Raw genomic sequence first — 17841 nt, 5'->3', positions numbered from 1 at the left:
AATAACTGTTGAACATGAAAAAATATTGTTTATACTTTTTTGAAAAGTCAATATAGTATTTATTGTGACAGGCCTAAAGGGTTTGCAACTAACAATTACTTTAGTATTCGACTTGTCAAACGATTATTTCTCTTGTACATTGAGATTGAGAATGCATTTTTAACCACGTCGAGGTAAAACTGCAGAGTGAAGGATTTTAGGCAGAGAATAGTTCCATTTAAACCGTATTGTGGATTACAAATCATATTTTTGTATATTTTTTTTAATAGAATAATCAGTTATTAATCAAATATGTTTTCAAAGAACAATACAAAATAAAATATAGTTCAGTATGACTGGTGTGAACACTAGTATTGAGTTTCTTTTATTGTAATTGGTATAATTTAAAGGTGCACTATGTAACTTTCCTCCGTTGTGGTGGAGGTATTGCTTTGCTTACATTGTTCCACAGTATTGCATTAAACTTGCATTTGAGCAATTAAAGGTGTTTCTACTTCTAAAATATACTTTGAAAAACTGTGAGTGGGCTCGCCTCTCCACAGATGTGACCTGTAACTTGGACTGGTGGTGCCACTTGCTTGTTTTCTTGGAGACAGATCAGTAAAATGCTATATCGTGTCAAATCCAGTCAAAGCAATAACATCTCCCTGGAGACAAATAGAAATGTTTCACAGAGCACCTTTAAGTATTGTACTTAATTCAGTTTGCAGCTTCCCGACCTTGACCTTTAACAGTAATATTTTAGTTTAAATTATAATCATTTATAAGTCTAAGTCTACTGACACTTTTTAAAATTCAAATATTCATCATTTCTGCTGCTGTGGACACTAAACGTTCTGCAAATCTTGTTAAAATAGTTCTTCCGAGTGATATTCCTGCCGCCTTCGCCTCGAGGCTACATAAAAAAAAGTACAGCTCCATGTTTTGACTCGCCCTTAAACCCGGCGTAGACTCGCGTGCTAATCTCCAGTCGACCATCCCCAAGTGTAAACACCAATGCTCCACTTTGTACTTTTCGAACGCAATGAGTCAAAACATACATTCAAACAGGCGGTGTTTCCCTGCACAGCCTGATGTACTTGTAGCTTCAGTGTCGTGGCGTCTTCACTCTCCATTTCGTCCCCCGATCGCCCCTGATCTGTCCTGAGAATAAATGCACATGAAACCGGGTCCGCTTGTGTCTTATGAGGACGTTACGTTGACTGACTTTCATTTCCTGGAGACTGAGCCTGACATTATACATAATTACGACGTGCCTGACCTTTTACCCTGAAAAAGAACATATCTCAACTTTAAACCATTGTTCTATATTGAAGGATTTACCTCATGTAGACCTGGTTTTTGGTTCCCACAAAGCACAAGGTTCCCATAAAGTGACAGAAGTGTGTATCCTCTTCCTCTACTCGACATGTTTGAAGAGGGTCAAAGACAAGCCAATGATCCACATCTTGTCTGACCAATATGAGCTAATGTAACATACATTATAAACCGATATGAATAGTAATTTATTCCTCTGTCCGTTTCAATGAGGACTCAAAAGAAACATAATTACGAGGCCTTAGTAACCACATGGTCGTCATATTTTTAGGCCGTTTGGGAGAATGCCACAGTAACTTGAGGCTTATCAGGACAAGTGCAATAATAACTGTACTTTTTGGGCCTTTGGGGAGAGAACAATACAAACTGTATTTTAAAGCCATGTAGTGGTTGTGTAACTGTATAAAAAAAAAAATCTGTGGATTGTGTAGCTCTTTGTTAGAGGAGTAGTTGTACTTTTGTATTACATTAAATGTGTGTTGTCTATTTACATTGTGCTCTTGATGTCCAAGACACTTTACTCTATTGGGAGATAATCGATAATGTGATGAATACTGGCCAAACAAGTTACGAGGACATTTACTTTCATATTCAGGAACTAGGGCTGTGCAATTATACAAAGTTTAATTTTGGATTGAGATTCAATAATTTAGTTTCAGTTTTTTGTTTGTTTTAAACTCAGAATTTGACCAACATGTTTGTGTTAAATGGCAATAATATTGAAAGCAATTCTTATTCATTTCATTACAAAATAAAATTTTCCCAGGCATATAGATCTGGGACCTATTTAACCATGACCGGACTTACTATTAATGTTTATTTATACTTGATATACTAATAACCATCTTCAGTCTAATTTTGTGCATACAATCAGTTCTGATACTTTGTTGTTGTTGTTGTTTTATGGCGGTTGGCATCCAAGTGTTGCATTACCGCCAGACTTTATTCCTCAGACTTTGTCGTAGTCCGTAAAAGTACTCCTTCCATTGCTTTGGTGTTACAAAGCCCATGAGGTCATGATATGTCTTTGTGACTAGAATAGTTGTTGTTGTTTCAGAGACCAACCGGCTTTATGCCAACCGCCATAAAACACCAAAGCCCTGGACTAAAACTGTGAGGAGACCTTGCTCAACACCCGGTCTGGAGAGACGGGAGATGGCGGAGGAGAGTGGATCGGGGATGGAAGACGCTCTGGACGGCGTGGAGGAGCAGCCTTTTCTGCCTGCACGTGCCCGGAAACGTAAAAAGTCCCTTAGCTCGTCCGAGGGTTCTGGGAATGAGCAGCAGGATGAGGCTGAAGCTATTGATATCCGGGGTGAGAGCAGAGACTGTAAGGTGATCATAAAGCTTGCACAGGATAGTGCATCCTTTAAGGAGTGGAATTCAGTGGCATTGTCAAAGAGCCTAACTGTAGCTGTGGGAGTGATCAAGAGTGCGAGTGTCCTTAGAGATGGCTCGCTGCTGGTCGTGTGCAAGGACGCGGCTCAGCAACGGAAGGCGATTGGAACTAAACGTCTGGGTGGAAAGGACATTCTTGTGTCTGATGCTGAAAGAAACACGGTCAGAGGAGTTATCGTAGGTGTCCCTACGGCGACGTCTGTGGATGAAGTTAAGGAGAATTTGACTGGAGCTACGGTGGTGGACGCTAGGCGTTTGAAGGTGACCCGGTTTGGGGTAAGATGTGACAGCTTGTCGGTAATGGTAACACTTGAAGGGAGGTGCCTGCCTAGTAAGGTGTTCATTGGGTACATGTGCTATAGCGTCAGGCCATATGTTCCGCCGCCCCTGCGTTGCTTTAAGTGCCAGCGCTTTGGGCATATTGCAGCGGTCTGTAGAGGGAAGCAAAGATGTGGTAAATGTGCAGGAGACCACGAGTATGGGAAGTGTGACGTGGGTGCAAAACTGAAGTGCTGTAACTGTGGGGAAGAACATAGCTCTGCCTTCGGGGGATGCAGGTTTAGCAAAAGAGCTGCTGAGGTGCAGAAAATAAAGGTCTCTCAAGGTATATCCTATGCAGATGCAGTCAAGAAAGTTTCAAGTAACGAGTTTAGAGTAAATACAGAGAGGGGAGCCAGCGCTGCTCCCAGCCAGGGCGAAATGAGAAAGGCCAGCGTGGCTCCCAAGAAGTGTGACGGTTTCAAGAGTGGAGGTCCCAAGTGTGCAGGTTCCAGAATTAATGAGAATACCCTGGTTGTGGATAGAGAGGATTTTGTACTCTTTATGGTGGATGTTGTAAACTGTGCTGCTCAGACTCAAAGCAGAACTGAAAGGATCAGGATCATTGCTAAAGCTGCAGGGAGATTCCTTGGAACAAAGGAGCTTGATTGGGCAGATATAGAAAACAGGCTAAAGGCGCTAAATGGGAGTCGGAGTGATGGGGGTCTGCTTGTGGGGAGTCAGAGTGATCAGAGTGACGAGATGGGGGTGGGGGTGGTCTCCTGTCCTCGCCCAGTCTCGTAGACGCACGGCTACCAAGCAGCGACATCAGTGGGCATATTAAAGCCTATAGAATGAAGCCTAAAGAATAAAGCTGTACGGTGGAAGCACCGAACGTCAAAGAAGGAGAGGAAGATGAAGAAGAGTCTCCCTGGAAGAATGTCCTTTCCACCCAGACGTTTAGTTCCAATCGCCTTCCGTTGCTGAGCTGCGTCCTTGCACACGACCAGCAGCGAGCCATCTCTAAGGACACTCGCACTCTTGATCACTCCCACAGCTACAGTTAGGCTCTTTGACAATGCCACTGAATTCCACTCCTTAAAGGATGCACTATCCTGTGCAAGCTTTATGATCACCTTACAGTCTCTGCTCTCACCCCGGATATCAATAGCTTCAGCCTCATACTGCTGCTCATTCCCAGAACCCTCGGACGAGCTAAGGGACTTTTTACGTTTCCGGGCACGTGCAGGCAGAAAAGGCTGCTCCTCCACGCCGTCCAGAACGTCTTCCATCCCCGATCCACTCTCCTCCGCCATCTCCCGTCTCTCCAGACCGGGTGTTGAGCAAGGTCTCCTCACAGTTTGTGTAGATACTCTTTGTGTGTAGATACTCTTTATGTGTAGATACTCTTTGTGTGTAGATACTCTTTGTGTGTAGATACTCTTTATGTGTAGATACTCTTTGTGTGTAGATACTCTTTATGTGTAGATACTCTTTATGTGTAGATACTCTTTGTGTGTAGATACTCTTTATGTGTAGATACTCTTTATGTGTAGATACTCTTTGTGTGTAGATACTCTTTGTGTGTAGATACTCTTTATGTGTAGATACTCTTTGTGTGTAGATACTCTTTGTGTGTAGATACTCTTTGTGTGTAGATACTCTTTATGTGTAGATACTCTTTGTGTGTAGATACTCTGTGTGTAGATACTCTTTGTGTGTAGATACTCTTTGTGTGTAGATACTCTTTGTGTGTAGATACTCTTTATGTGTAGATACTCTTTGTGTGTAGATACTCTTTGTGTGTAGATACTCTTTATGTGTAGATACTCTTTGTGTGTAGATACTCTTTGTGTGTAGATACTCTTTGTGTGTAGATACTCTTTATGTGTAGATACTCTTTGTGTGTAGATACTCTTTGTGTGTAGATACTCTTTATGTGTAGATACTCTTTATGTGTAGATACTCAAAATACTCTCGAATAATTCACAGATTAAAACAAACATTTAGTACAAGCTGATTAAATACAAATAGCAAACTCTAAAGATAAACACAATGCAGATGCGTTTGATCCATATAAACAAAACTCTTGGCCAAAACCCACTTGCAAAACTTGTTATTTGGGTGATCACTAATAATATTCTAACTCTACAGCGTGTTTTCTATATTTAGTAGCACTGATAATGATGATGATTATTGGTGTGCATTTGCATAACCTGGATTTAATCTCTAGATCTGATAATGGAGGAGGTGTGTGAGCGGGAGGAAACGGGAATATAAAAGAAATGATAAAGGATTATAAAAGATACTTGCTTCATGAAAATGTCAGGATAAGTTTGTTTTTATTTTTTATCTTAATTGGAATCAGAAGTTGCCAGTCTGTTTAGTCTAGATAAAGATTAGGATTATCAAAATATGACTAGAGTTATTAGTCACTGATTGCAGCTGTAGAAGTATTTAAAAACAGACTAACATTTTGACAAATCGTACCCAAACAAGGTATTGGCGTGTCGTGTATAATGGTTGTTGTAAAAGCCAAATGAAGCACAGACAGAAGAGGCTCAGCGCGTCACTAAACATCACATCAGTAACAGTCTTGACCTATTTCCGCAGGCCACGCCCACTCAAGTACACTCAAGTCCTCCACACACGGACACATCTGCATCTACGGCTCGAATGGTACTTTTAAGGCAAATATAAACTTCAGAACCTGTCAAAATGTGTTTCAGTTCATCCCCTATCCTGTCTGTTTGTAGTACTTTTGTGGTAGCATCGAATCAGTGCGTTCTTAGCATCACTTTTGCACCTGGTACGTCACTTCCTGTGCAAATAAATACATAATTAAAAACGTTCCAAAGTTTGTCATCTGCATACAGTTTTAGAAATCATTTGAACGTAATTTTCAATCTGATATAAATGGATTGAGCAGCAACATTTATATTCTTCTGAGCTCAAATTGGTCCTGCCCACGGGGAGGAGTTATACCTGAAACCAGCTGTAAAGTCTAAAGTCTGACACTTTCACTCTTATAGCTCGGGTCGTTTAGGTTTATTGAGGTCTGTCCACCTCAATGAGTAATTCAAGTACTTTTTTGACCAGTTTGATTTCTGCCATGGTCTTATGAAGCCATTGTAGACTGAGGGGAGGTTGTATCTCAGACCCATCCGTCCATCCATTTTCTACCGCTTGTTCCCTTTCGGGGTCACGGGTGACTGGAGCCTATCCCAGTGACTTTGGGCCTTAGGCGGGGTACACCCTGGACAGTGGCCAACTCGTCGCAGGGCCAACACAGAGACATTACAGACAATTATTCACTCTCATATTCATTCACTAGGGCCAATTTAGAGTCACCAATTTTGCCTAACACAGGCATGTCTTTGGACGGTGGGAGGAAGCCAGAGAACCCGGAGAGAACCCACGGTAACATGGGGAGGACATGCCGACTCCACCCAAAGAGTTGTTCTTGTCCGGGAATTGAACCCATGATCTCATTCATGAGAGGCAAGAACCATCCTCTCTAAAAACTTTTGTTTTAACCTCGCTGCCTGCAATAGTGTGATTTTTGGCCATTAGATGAAGATGCACGGCCGATTGTAAACCAGAACTCAAGTGTCTTCTGTGTTGACACAATCTTTTGTCCAATGTAATTCTCATTGCAGCTTTCCTCACTGCAATGTGGAATGATAAATTCATAAATAAATCCTTTCCATGGCTAATTTTGTTGGGGTTAAGTTGGGTCAGTGGTAGTAACTTGACAGAAGGACAGATCCCTCTCCACCCATAACTACATAACTATAATTACCAAGCTCATGCAGTGGTAGCTTCATGTTATTCCGGCCAATAAACTAGAGTTAGTACTTTCATTTGTTCATAATCTCGATGATGAAGTCTCTCAGTGTATCATCCATTGTTTTGGTGCAGCAGTGACGGTCCGGAGCCTGAGGAGTCTTGACTGTAATCGGCTTGAGGCTTCAGTGGTTGAGGGCCAGGCTGCGGCAGATGAGTGGAGATTAGAGGGTCACAAGCCAGGGAGGGGGGGCAGGATTAGACGACGCTCGCTCTAACTGTCCCACCAGAGTTTAACAAGCCAGCTGGCTGCACTGTCTGCTTCGGGGACGCATCCGACATCAAGGCACGTCGTCAAGAATGACCAGACCCTGTCATTGGATCAGTGCAGAGGTCACGGCTCAGATTTGTTGGGGTTTAATTACTGGAATGGCTCAAATTAAACACAATTTCTGTAAAACTTGAAACTGAGTGTTTACTGAGGCTCAGAGGGAGGGAGGTTGATGAGGAAACCATTTTATAACATGGTCCAAATGGCATAATGTGTTCTTTAAAAAGCTTAAATAAATAAATATAATATGTGTATAGTAATTAAACAAATAAAGGGGTAAAAAGGCTCTGTCATTATTGCAGTGGGTTAAGCGTTCAGAGGTTTGTTACTGTCTTTGGATCACAGCCTCTTTACCTTCCTCACTCACTTGGAAAGGCATGCGACATCAAAACTTCCCTATACTTCACTTTTCAACGTATTTGTCGTGATAACGTTGAACAGGAGAGAAGCATACGACGTCCAGTACACATTATTTAAGGTTAAGGTACACTTTATTGTCTCCGTAGGGAAATTTGTCCTCTGCATTTGACCCATCCTTCAATTTCACTGGTGCTAAACCGGTCAGGAGCAGTCGAGACCCACCTCCAGCTGTTGGTCAGGGCTGTATAGGATGTTGGTCAGGGCTGTATAGATGGAGGTCAGGGCTTTATAGATGGAGGTCAGGGCTGTATAGATGTTGGTCAGGGCTGTATAGATGTTGGTCAGGGCTGTATAGATGGAGGTCAGGGCTTTATAGATGGAGGTCAGGGCTGTATAGATGGAGGTCAGGGCTGTATAGATGGAGGTCAGGGCCGTATAGATGGAGGTCAGGGCTGTATAGATGTTGGTCAGGGCTGTATCGATGTTGGTCAGGGCTGTATAGATGGAGGTCAGGGCTGTATAGATGTTGGTCAAGGCTGTATAGATGTTGGTCAGGGCTGTATAGATGTTGGTCAGGGCTGTATAGATGGAGGTCAGGGCTGTATAGATGGAGGTCAGGGCTGTATAGATGGAGGTCAGGGCTGTATAGATGGAGGTCAGGGCTGTATAGATGGAGGTCAGGGCTGTATAGATGGAGGTCAGGGCTGTATAGATGTTGGTCAGGGCTGTATAGATGTTGTCAGGGCTGTATAGATGGAGGTCAGGGCTGTATAGATGAGGTCAGGGCTGTATAGATGAGGTCAGGGCTGTATAGATGGAGGTCAGGGCTGTATAGATGGAGGTCAGGGCTGTATAGATGGAGGTCAGGTCTGTATAGATGGAGGTCAGGGCTGTATAGATGTTGTCAGGGCTGTATAGATGGAGGTCAGGGCTGTATAGATGGAGGTCAGGGCTGTATAGGATGGAGGTCAGGGCTGTATCCATGTTGGTCAGGGCTGTATCCATGTTGGTCAGGGCTGTATCGATGTTGGTCAGGGCTGTATAGATGGAGGTCAGGGCTGTATAGATGGAGGTCAGGTCTGTATAGATGGAGGTCAGGGCTGTATAGATGGAGGTCAGGGCTGTATAGATGTTGGTCAGGGCTGTATAGATGGAGGTCAGGGGTGTATAGATGTTGGTCAGGGCTGTATAGTGTCAAGAAATTACACATGAATCAATGCTATTACTTAACAGTCAGAGAACATAATTCAACTTAGAATATTAAACGACACAGAAACGTCAGTCTTTTGTGTGGCTTGCAAGGGAGAGGAAGGCTTAGCCGAGTCAAGATGTTGTAAGCAACCTGAACGACTTTCCAAAATCACTCTCAGCGTTCCTCCCTCTTACAAGTCATTTTATTAAAATCACACATAAAAAGGAGGCGGGTCACATTTCTCATTGGTCAGCTTCACATTAAGGCACTTGTCTTTTACGACTCTTTGGTATTATCTTTAGAGATAAAAACCTTGGTGAATGTTCTACCCATCTGGTCCCCAGGATGGGAGGAACATTCCTCACGGCTGCTTCTACAACATCTTCACACATGTTATTAGAAATACATGCCTTTCCCTCCCCCCAGGCTAATGATGCAGATAACTTTTAACACACAAATATAATCATATATTTACATTTTATCACATATAGATGGAGGTCAGGTCTGTATAGATGGAGGTCAGGTCTGTATAGATGGAGGTCAGGGCTGTATAGATGTTGGTCAGGGCTGTATAGATGGAAGTCAGGGCTGTATAGGGTGGAGGTCAGGGCTGTATCGATGTTGGTCAGGGCTGTATCGATGTTGGTCAGGGCTGTATCGATGTTGGTCAGGGCTGTATCGATGTTGGTCAGGGCTGTATAGATGGAGGTCAGGGCTGTATAGATGTTGGTCAGGGCTGTATAGATGGAGGTCAGGGCTGTATAGATGGAGGTCAGGGCTGTATAGATGGAGGTCAGGGCTGTATAGATGGAGGTCAGGGCTGTATAAATGGAGGTCAGGGCTGTATAGGATGGAGGTCAGGGCTGTATCGATGTTGGTCAGGGCTGTATAGATGTTGGTCAGGGCTGTATAGATGTTGGTCAGGGCTGTATAGATTGAGGTCAGGGCTGTATAGATGGAGGTCAGGGCTGTGTAGATGGAGGTCAGGGCTGTATAGATGGAGGTCAGGGCTGTATAGATGAGGTCAGGGCTGTATAGATGAGGTCAGGGCTGTATAGATGGAGGTCAGGGCTGTATAGATGGAGGTCAGGGCTGTATAGATGGAGGTCAGGGCTGTATAGATGTTGGTCAGGGCTGTATAGATGTTGGTCAGGGCTGTATAGATGTTGGTCAGGGCTGTATAGATGGAGGTCAGGGCTGTATAGATGGAGGTCAGGGCTGTATAGATGGAGGTCAGGGCTGTATAGATGGAGGTCAGGGCTGTATAGATGGAGGTCAGGGCTGTATAGATGTTGGTCAGGGCTGTATAGATGGAGGTCAGGGGTGTATAGATGTTGGTCAGGGCTGTATAGATGGAGGTCAGGGCTGTATAGGATGGAGGTCAGGGCTGTATAGGATGGAGGTCAGTGCTGTATCAATGTTGGTCAGGGCTGTATAGATGGAGGTCAGGGCTGTATAGATGTTGTTCAGGGCTGTATAGATGGAGGTCAGGGCTGTATAGATGGAGGTCAGGGCTGTATAGATGGAGGTCAGGGCTGTATCGATGTTGGTCAGGGCTGTATAGATGTTGGTAAGGGCTGTATAGATGTTGGTCAGGGCTGTATAGATGGAGGTCAGGGCTGTATAGATGTTGGTCAGGGCTGTATAGATGTTGGTCAGGGCTGTATAGATGGAGGTCAGGGCTGTATAGATGAGGTCAGGGCTGTATAGATGTTGGTCAGGGCTGTATAGATGGAGGTCAGGGCTGTATAGATGAGGTCAGGACTGTAAAGATGTTGGTCAGGGCTGTATAGATGTTGGTCAGGGCTGTATAGATGTTGGTCAGGGCTGTATAGATGTTGGTCAGGGCTGTATAGATGGAGGTCAGGGCTGTATAGATGGGGGTCAGGGCTGTATAGATGGAGGTCAGGGCTGTATAGATGTTGGTCAGTGCTGTATAGATGTTGGTCAGGGCTGTATAGATGTTGGTCAGGGCTGTATAGATGTTGGTCAGGGCTGTATAGATGTTGGTCAGGGCTGTATAGATGTTGGTCAGGGCTGTATAGATGTTGGTCAGGGCTGTATAGATGGAGTATTTTACCTGTCGTTCATGTTTTAGGCAACAATTGGCTGAATCCAAAAGCTGCTGCAACTTTCTTCATAGCTTTTTTTCCTTGCATCTTCTCCATCTTCCTCCTCAGTCTCTTGGCGCTCCCACTTTACAGAACAAACTCCCCTCACTGCACTCTTGTGACTTGGTAGTGCGTCTTGCTCGGGCTTTGATCCGTCTGTAAATTAAACATGTCTCTTTAGGTAACCGGCTCTGCGCCACCTCCCGCTCGCGCTGTCCCCAGTTTGAACTCAGGCTTGTGTACACATCCACGCGTGTTACCGGGTGCAACAATGCGGTTCTGACGTCTCCATAGAGCAATTATGCACAGGTTTCTCTGTCTGAGAGGAAGGCAGCGGAAACGTGGTGACAGCGCGGCTATAAATATGAGATTTGTGGGTATGGCTGTGAAATGTGAGGTGTGCAGAGTTCAGAGGTGGGTCAAATGCAGCTTATCTGAGCAGGGATGTTTGGAGGCTGAAGCTGCAAGTTAACCTGCTTTGAAGAATCTTTTTGAAGAATTTTTAAATCCAGGCGCAGATGTGTTTATTCAGACTGGATTTGAACCCGCAGCAATGTAATGACACTTTGTTTTGTACAGTTTGTTTTATTGTTTTTATTGTTTGCACTGTTGAACTTATTGTCACATTTTTTTTCTAACAATTTATCATTCATTTGCAAAGGTCATCTGTAAAAACTGATATCTAATTTTGAACATTTGTCTTTTCTTCTTCTTCTTTTTGTTACCATCTACCATATAACTCTTTAATGGCAATATAGTTGGGTTTTTATTTATGTAAAATCAATTTGGCTTTTGAAAACACTAGAGAAAGAGTACATTTCCAGCATTTCTCACGGCACTTCTCTGTTTTTGCAAATAAACTCTTCATTTCTTGCCTAAGAGCTCTTTTTTTCCTCGTCAATGTCTAAAAATGCTTTAAAAGAAAACTATACATAACACTATACTGTATGACTGGTCAATACATTGTGTGTCCATTGAGTTGCGAATGTTTTCCGTCTTCCTGATATTATTTAATATTATTTCTGCCCAGACTAACTGACTTATCTGAATCAGAATCAGCAAAGGTTTATTGCCATAGTCATTGAACAGAGTTCGCAAACATAGGAACTTGTTTTGGCGTTAAGGTGCAACATAAAACAACGAATAATATAATAATAATGAATAATACAATAATAATAATAAATATAGCCGCAAGCGGCAATGATCGGCCCTCGCCACGCCGCCGCCACACCGCCGCCACGCCGCAAGAGGAGGGGGCGCTAACGCGCCCCAATTGTCCTTTTATCACGCCTACTGCTGAATCTGTGACGCTGTCACATCTTCTCCCTTTTGTTTTACCATCAAAAAGCAATTTTATTTTGAATTCTTGGCAAAACGTGCGGCTTTGCCGCACAGACACCGTGACTCTTTGAATGAAAATGTGGATAACTTTTGATGGTCCTGAAGATGAGTCTCACCAAATTTCAGGTTAATAGGGCTGACGCCCTGGGAGGAGTTTGTGAAAGTCTAAAGTGTAAACATGTTCTGGCCCCATTGGAATAACATGGGAGGTTTCGGTCATCGTTACGGCAACGCCATAACAATTATGACATGGGTCTCATTGACTTTTTTGATGGGGATGCTAAAATTGAGTTGTGTGTCAAATTTCATATAATTTCGCAAAACTAAACATTTAACCTCCATATAAAATCTGTAGGGGGCGCTGTGGCGCCAAATGAATTTATTTCACTTCAAGTAGGTTTAGGGCAAAGAGTTTAACAACTGATTCTAATTTGACGCAATTCGGACTTTATCCGCGCAAACGGCAGAAATTTTAAATATGGGAGATTTCTGAAATTCTAGCTACAGTTTGCGGCTTCGCCGCACAGAGACCGTGAGAGGTATCAATGTAATTTGGATAACTTTTGATGTCCCACTCCTCAGTAGCATTTTCACCAAATTTCAGCTTTTTAGGGCCAACGCCCTGGGAGGAGTTCGTAAAAGTACGACGTTTGGAAAAACTCCGAAGTCATGTTTAGCCATTTTTGAAGCAATATGGCCGACATTTGGTTGGGCGGACGGCGTTGCCGTAATAATATTTTTTACTTCTCTTGTCACCATCTACCTCTGCGCCAAATTTCATGATTCTACGATCAGATTTTTTTTGGGTCATTTCCCATCTCTCAATGCATTTTTGGTACATTTGGGGGCGCTGACGCGCCAATTTTTTTATTTTAGAAAAGGGAAATAGCCAGAATGTAGAGAGGCACGATTTTTAGAGGTGTGAACATTTTTGTGACTTTTCGTCAATGTTCACTGGGTGAAAAATAGGGGGGTTGGTCCCGAGAAGAAGAAGAAGAAGAAGAAGAAGAATTAAAGCCGCAAGCGGCATCCAACGGCCCTCGCGGGCCGCCGGCCTTCCGACTCTGCGCTTTTGACTTGATAAAGATGGCGCCCTTATTGTGTGTTGAATAAAAAAAGAACTTGACAGACGGGGACACATTGGACATGGCCAATCCAGTGCAAATGAACACAAGTGTCAGTCAAATTTGCTGCGCCGCCGCACAGAGACCGTAGCACTTGGAATAAAAATATGGATAACTTTTGATACCCCGCTTGTGTAGATGATTTTTCCCAAAGTAAAGCTTGATCGAGCTATTGCCCACGGAGGAGTTTGTTAAAGTGTGAAGCGTAAATGTGAACATTTCAAGGATTTGGCGTTTTTCCCATTTGTGACAGTATATTTGCAGCTCCACGGCACAGAGACCGTACCACTTAAAATCAAAATATGGATAACTTTTGATGCCCCGTTTGTGTAGATGATTTTCCCCAAATATGAGCTTGATCGGGCAATCGGCCTAGGAGGAGTTCGTTAAAGTGTGAAGCGTAAAAATGTGGTGATTTTAGCGATTTCGCTGTTTTCCCATTTCTGACATATATTTGCGGGTCCGCCACACAGAGACCGTAGCACTTAGAATCAAAATATGGGTAAGTTTTGATGCCCCGCTTGTGTAGATGATATTCTCCAAATATGAACTTGATCGGACAATCGCCCTAGGAGGAGTTTGTTAAAGTGTGAAGCGTAAAAATGTGGTGATTTGAGCGATTCTACGATTTTCCCATAAGGATAACATGGGATGTTTCTGTCAACGCTACGGTTACGCCGTACAAAATATGACTTTGGCTCTCATACTTTTATGATCAGGATGGCAAATTAGAATTTTGTTCAAAATATCATGTCATTTGGAAAAACTCTATTGTTTATAGGCCACTCTGAAGGCCAAATAGTCAGAATTCTGGGAAACGTTTGCGGCTCCGTCGCACAGAGACCGTAAAAGCTATCCTTAAAATTTGGATAACTTTAGATACACCACTTGTCTAGAGGACGTACACCGATTTTGAGGTTGGTGGGCAAAACGCACTAGGAGGACTTCGTTAAAGTGTAAAACATAAAAATGTGGTAATTTGAGAGATTTTGTGGTTTTCCCATAGGGATAACATGGGAGGTTTCTGTCATCGCTACGACTACGGCGTAAAAATTTAGGCATTTTTGTGATTGGCTTTTGTGATCGGGACGGCAAAATAGAATTTTGGGTAAAGTTTAGACAATTTTGGTAAAACTAATTTTTGACCTTCAATGTTAATTTAAAGGTCACTCTGTAGGGGGCGCTATCACTGCCATTTCAATTTTGTCAGCCTAAACTGGTCCAAACTAGAAAGTTTAACAAATGATTCAAATTTGGTCCTAATCGGACTGGTTTTGATCAAATGGGAGCAATTTTTAGACCTGCAATATTCCAAAATAAGTTGTCCAACTTTGCGGCTGCGCCGCACACAGACCGTAAAAGGTATCTCAAAAAATTGAATAACTTTAGATGCCCCACTTGTCCAGAGGACGTACGCCGATTTTGAAGTCGGTGGGAAAAACGCCCTAGGAGGAGTTCGTCAAAGTTTGACGTGAACTAAATGGCTAACACAGCGTGTTTTCATTTTCAAAGGAAGATGGTGGCCATAGGGTAAGTCTGGGGGCGTGGCCACAATAATATTTTTTTTTTGTCCTCACAAGAGGAATGCGTGTCCCGAATTTCGTAGCTCTACGACAAAGTTGACCTCGGGGCGTCTTCCATAGGCGCAATGTATTTTGACTTTTGTCGGTGGCGCTGTCGCGCCATTTTTTAACGCAAAAAAAAATGGCCCAGAAAAAACAAAATTTTTCGCCGATTCTGAATTTTGGGCAAAGTTTGGTGAGTTTTTGAGCATGTTCAGGGGGTCAAATTAGAGATCAAAGCGCTGAAGAAGAACAAGAAAAATAATAAAAATAATAATATTTTTAGCAAAAACAATATAGCCGTTTTTTCTATAACAACAAATTATACATCGTTTGAAAGCTCTAAGCCTTCCCCATGCCGCCATGGGGTGGAATCATCATTACGAGCGCTTACGCGCTCGTCACTCCCTATTTCGTCGGGATGCCCCGCCCACTCCCCATAGACTTCCATTGATTTGAGCAGAAACAAGCATGGCCCATGCCTGCGGCATGGATTCTCGCGTACGGGACGATGCCAGGAGGGTTTTTGGAGGAATGCAGCGCTTCGCTACGCCCATTCACAAATTGTTGACTATTTCTGTCATAGCAGGAGTAAGTATGCATGATCCATGCCTTCGGCATGGGCTAGTTCACTGTACTTGCCAGGGGCGACGGGGCACCAAACATGCGGGCTGCGCCCGCATGTTTGGTCAGACAGTTGCAACGCTGCCTTCGGCAGCGTTGCAAAAACAAAACGATGCGAAAACAATGTTTCCCATTTTTCAAATATCATAAACTATGCATTTTCGGAAAGCGCTCGCGCTTTCCTACCTCATGGTGTGGGTCCCTGGTCACTGACGGGTACTTTCGTTAATTTTGAGTGGGCTCCGCCCACTTTGTGTTTTTGGCCCTCTATACAGTAATAATGTTCAATTTTTGCATTACATGCTTATATGCATGGAACATGCAAGATATGGGGAACGTATTCGTGAGCTACTTAGCGCAAATGAGTGCTTTATATGGGGATGACGACCGCTCCGCTTCGCGGTCGTCATCTCAATGTAAAGTGCTCGTTTAGTGCGTACTTTTGCACGGGCTTCGCCCGTTTACAACGGTAAAGTTCCATTTTCCTACTACTAATTAGTATGCACGGGGCGTGCGTGAGTGAAGGAGTGCGTTAGTGAGTGTTTGGAAGTGGGCGAGCGCTTCGCGCTCGATTTCGTGCGCACTATGTGCGCACTTTCGCAGCCGTGCTTCGCACGGCCTTACGAGATTAATAGGCCTCTCGCCAGCTTGTGGCGCTCGGGCCTAATAATAGCAAAGTCTATAGGGTCAAATATGGCATGCATAAATTAAGAATTTAGGTTAATTTGGATATCCTTTTATTAAAACAACACTTAGAATATTAATACACCTTTATTATTACAATGGATAGATCCGGGACTGAAATGATCCAGTTAAGGCTGCAACTAATTGGTGTTTGAGATAATTGTGAACTAGTTTAGTTATAAAACAATCATTAACTGGACAATACACAGACTCTACAAATCCATATACTTTGAAAAGAGGTTTTTATGGCTCAGACTAATCAGGAATTACATCAAAATTACATAGAAAACAATAACATGTACAGTTTAGTGTTTCTGGTGAAAAATATGTATCGTCTACTCGATTGATGTGGCCTCACTTTAGCTTTATAAGAGTCAAAGTTGGTAAAAAATCCAAACAACTAATTGTTTAATGAAAAGAATAATTGCTAGATTAACTGAATAGCAACATAATCATTAGTTGCAGCCCTGTAACACTGGCCTTGCCCCCTTCGCGGAGACGGACATCGACATAATCTAGAATCTGAAAACATCCACTTAACATGAGCTTTCTTTTGTTGCCCTACATCTCCACTTCAATAGAGAGTAACATTTGGCCCTGACACTCGTATCCACACAGAGAAACCTCACGTGCCTTCTGCGGCTGTGGCCTGTTTATGTGTGGAGGCTTTGAAATGCTAATGGCTCACCTCCTCTGCTTTGTGCTCCTGTCTCCTCCAGATCCCTCCTCCAACTACATCAGGCAGCTGGAGACCAAAGTGCGCATCCTGGAAGACGACAACAGCAAGCTACTGTCACAGGTGAGGCTCGAGACAACACTGTACACATATAGAAACACTGTATGAAGTCACTTATTTTGGACCAGAAGGAATCAGAAAGAATGTCAATAGTTTATTATTAGGGTGACTTGGGAGCAGAGATGGGTTGTACTACTCAGTTACTTTTACTTCAGACCTTTAGCCTTACTTCAGTTTGATTTGAAGATTTGTTTTTCTGATTGTGGTCTATTTTTTGGGAAATGCCAGATTTTGCATTAATTACACTTTTGTCCTTCCAATTGCATACTTTTTAAATGATAAATCCGAATCAGAAAAAGTTGAATGCCATTCCCAATGAACAGACAAAAAAAAAATTGTAAATATGCCAGAATTAGCCAAAGGGACTTATTTGTACTTCTACTTGAGTAATATTATTTTACAGTAACATTTTTAGTAGCACATTTGAGCTACTCTTTCCATTTTGGCTCAACATTTTAGAATCTATACCATCCAAACTGCCCTGTATTATTGTAATGTATTCATATCAGATTTTTACTACAATTCTGTTTGTTCTATATTAATAGTAGCTCAAAAAATGTTAAGTATTTTCCCTCGATGCCCCCCCCCCTCTCTGTTACATGCAGAGGACAAACAAACCTTAGAAATACTTGACTTGCAAATATCTTTACCACTTTTATGACGTAGCAAACAATACCAACTTTTTGTTTCGTCAAATGTCTTTTAAGATTGTAAACTGACAATTTAAGCAGTAGCGTCGTCCAAGAAACAAACAGAACATGACAATATTGATAGATTTGTATTTATTCAGGTAATATTTTGTCTAATCTAGGACTAAACCAGGTCTAAAAGTGGACTACATCATTACTGCAGTAGCTCCAATCAAGAAATTGCCAAAAAGGAAGACAAAAACTTGGATCAAATCTACTTTAAATTACACATAAACTGATTTTTATCTGACACTACCTGAAAGAGCTT

At 42.7% G+C, this 17841-nt stretch overlaps 1 protein-coding gene across 2 annotated transcripts in view; it reads left to right on the top strand.

The window, feature by feature from the left end:
• ccdc85cb (coiled-coil domain containing 85C, b) overlaps window positions 1-17841 on the top strand; it is a 96469-nt gene that overhangs the window by 51184 nt on the left and 27444 nt on the right. For both annotated transcript variants that reach the window (XM_072444864.1, XM_072444856.1), the window contains exon 2: window positions 16808-16887. In XM_072444864.1, the coding sequence (XP_072300965.1) occupies window positions 16808-16887 (80 nt within the window). The remainder of the gene's footprint in view (window positions 1-16807; window positions 16888-17841) is intronic.

Source organism: Eucyclogobius newberryi, unplaced genomic scaffold (assembly GCF_026437365.1).
Source record: "Eucyclogobius newberryi isolate DKJ021-1_F unplaced genomic scaffold, fEucNew1.0.hap1 SCAF_1, whole genome shotgun sequence".
NCBI lineage: Eukaryota > Metazoa > Chordata > Actinopteri > Gobiiformes > Gobiidae > Eucyclogobius > Eucyclogobius newberryi.
This window is presented reverse-complemented; position numbering and strand designations above follow the sequence as displayed.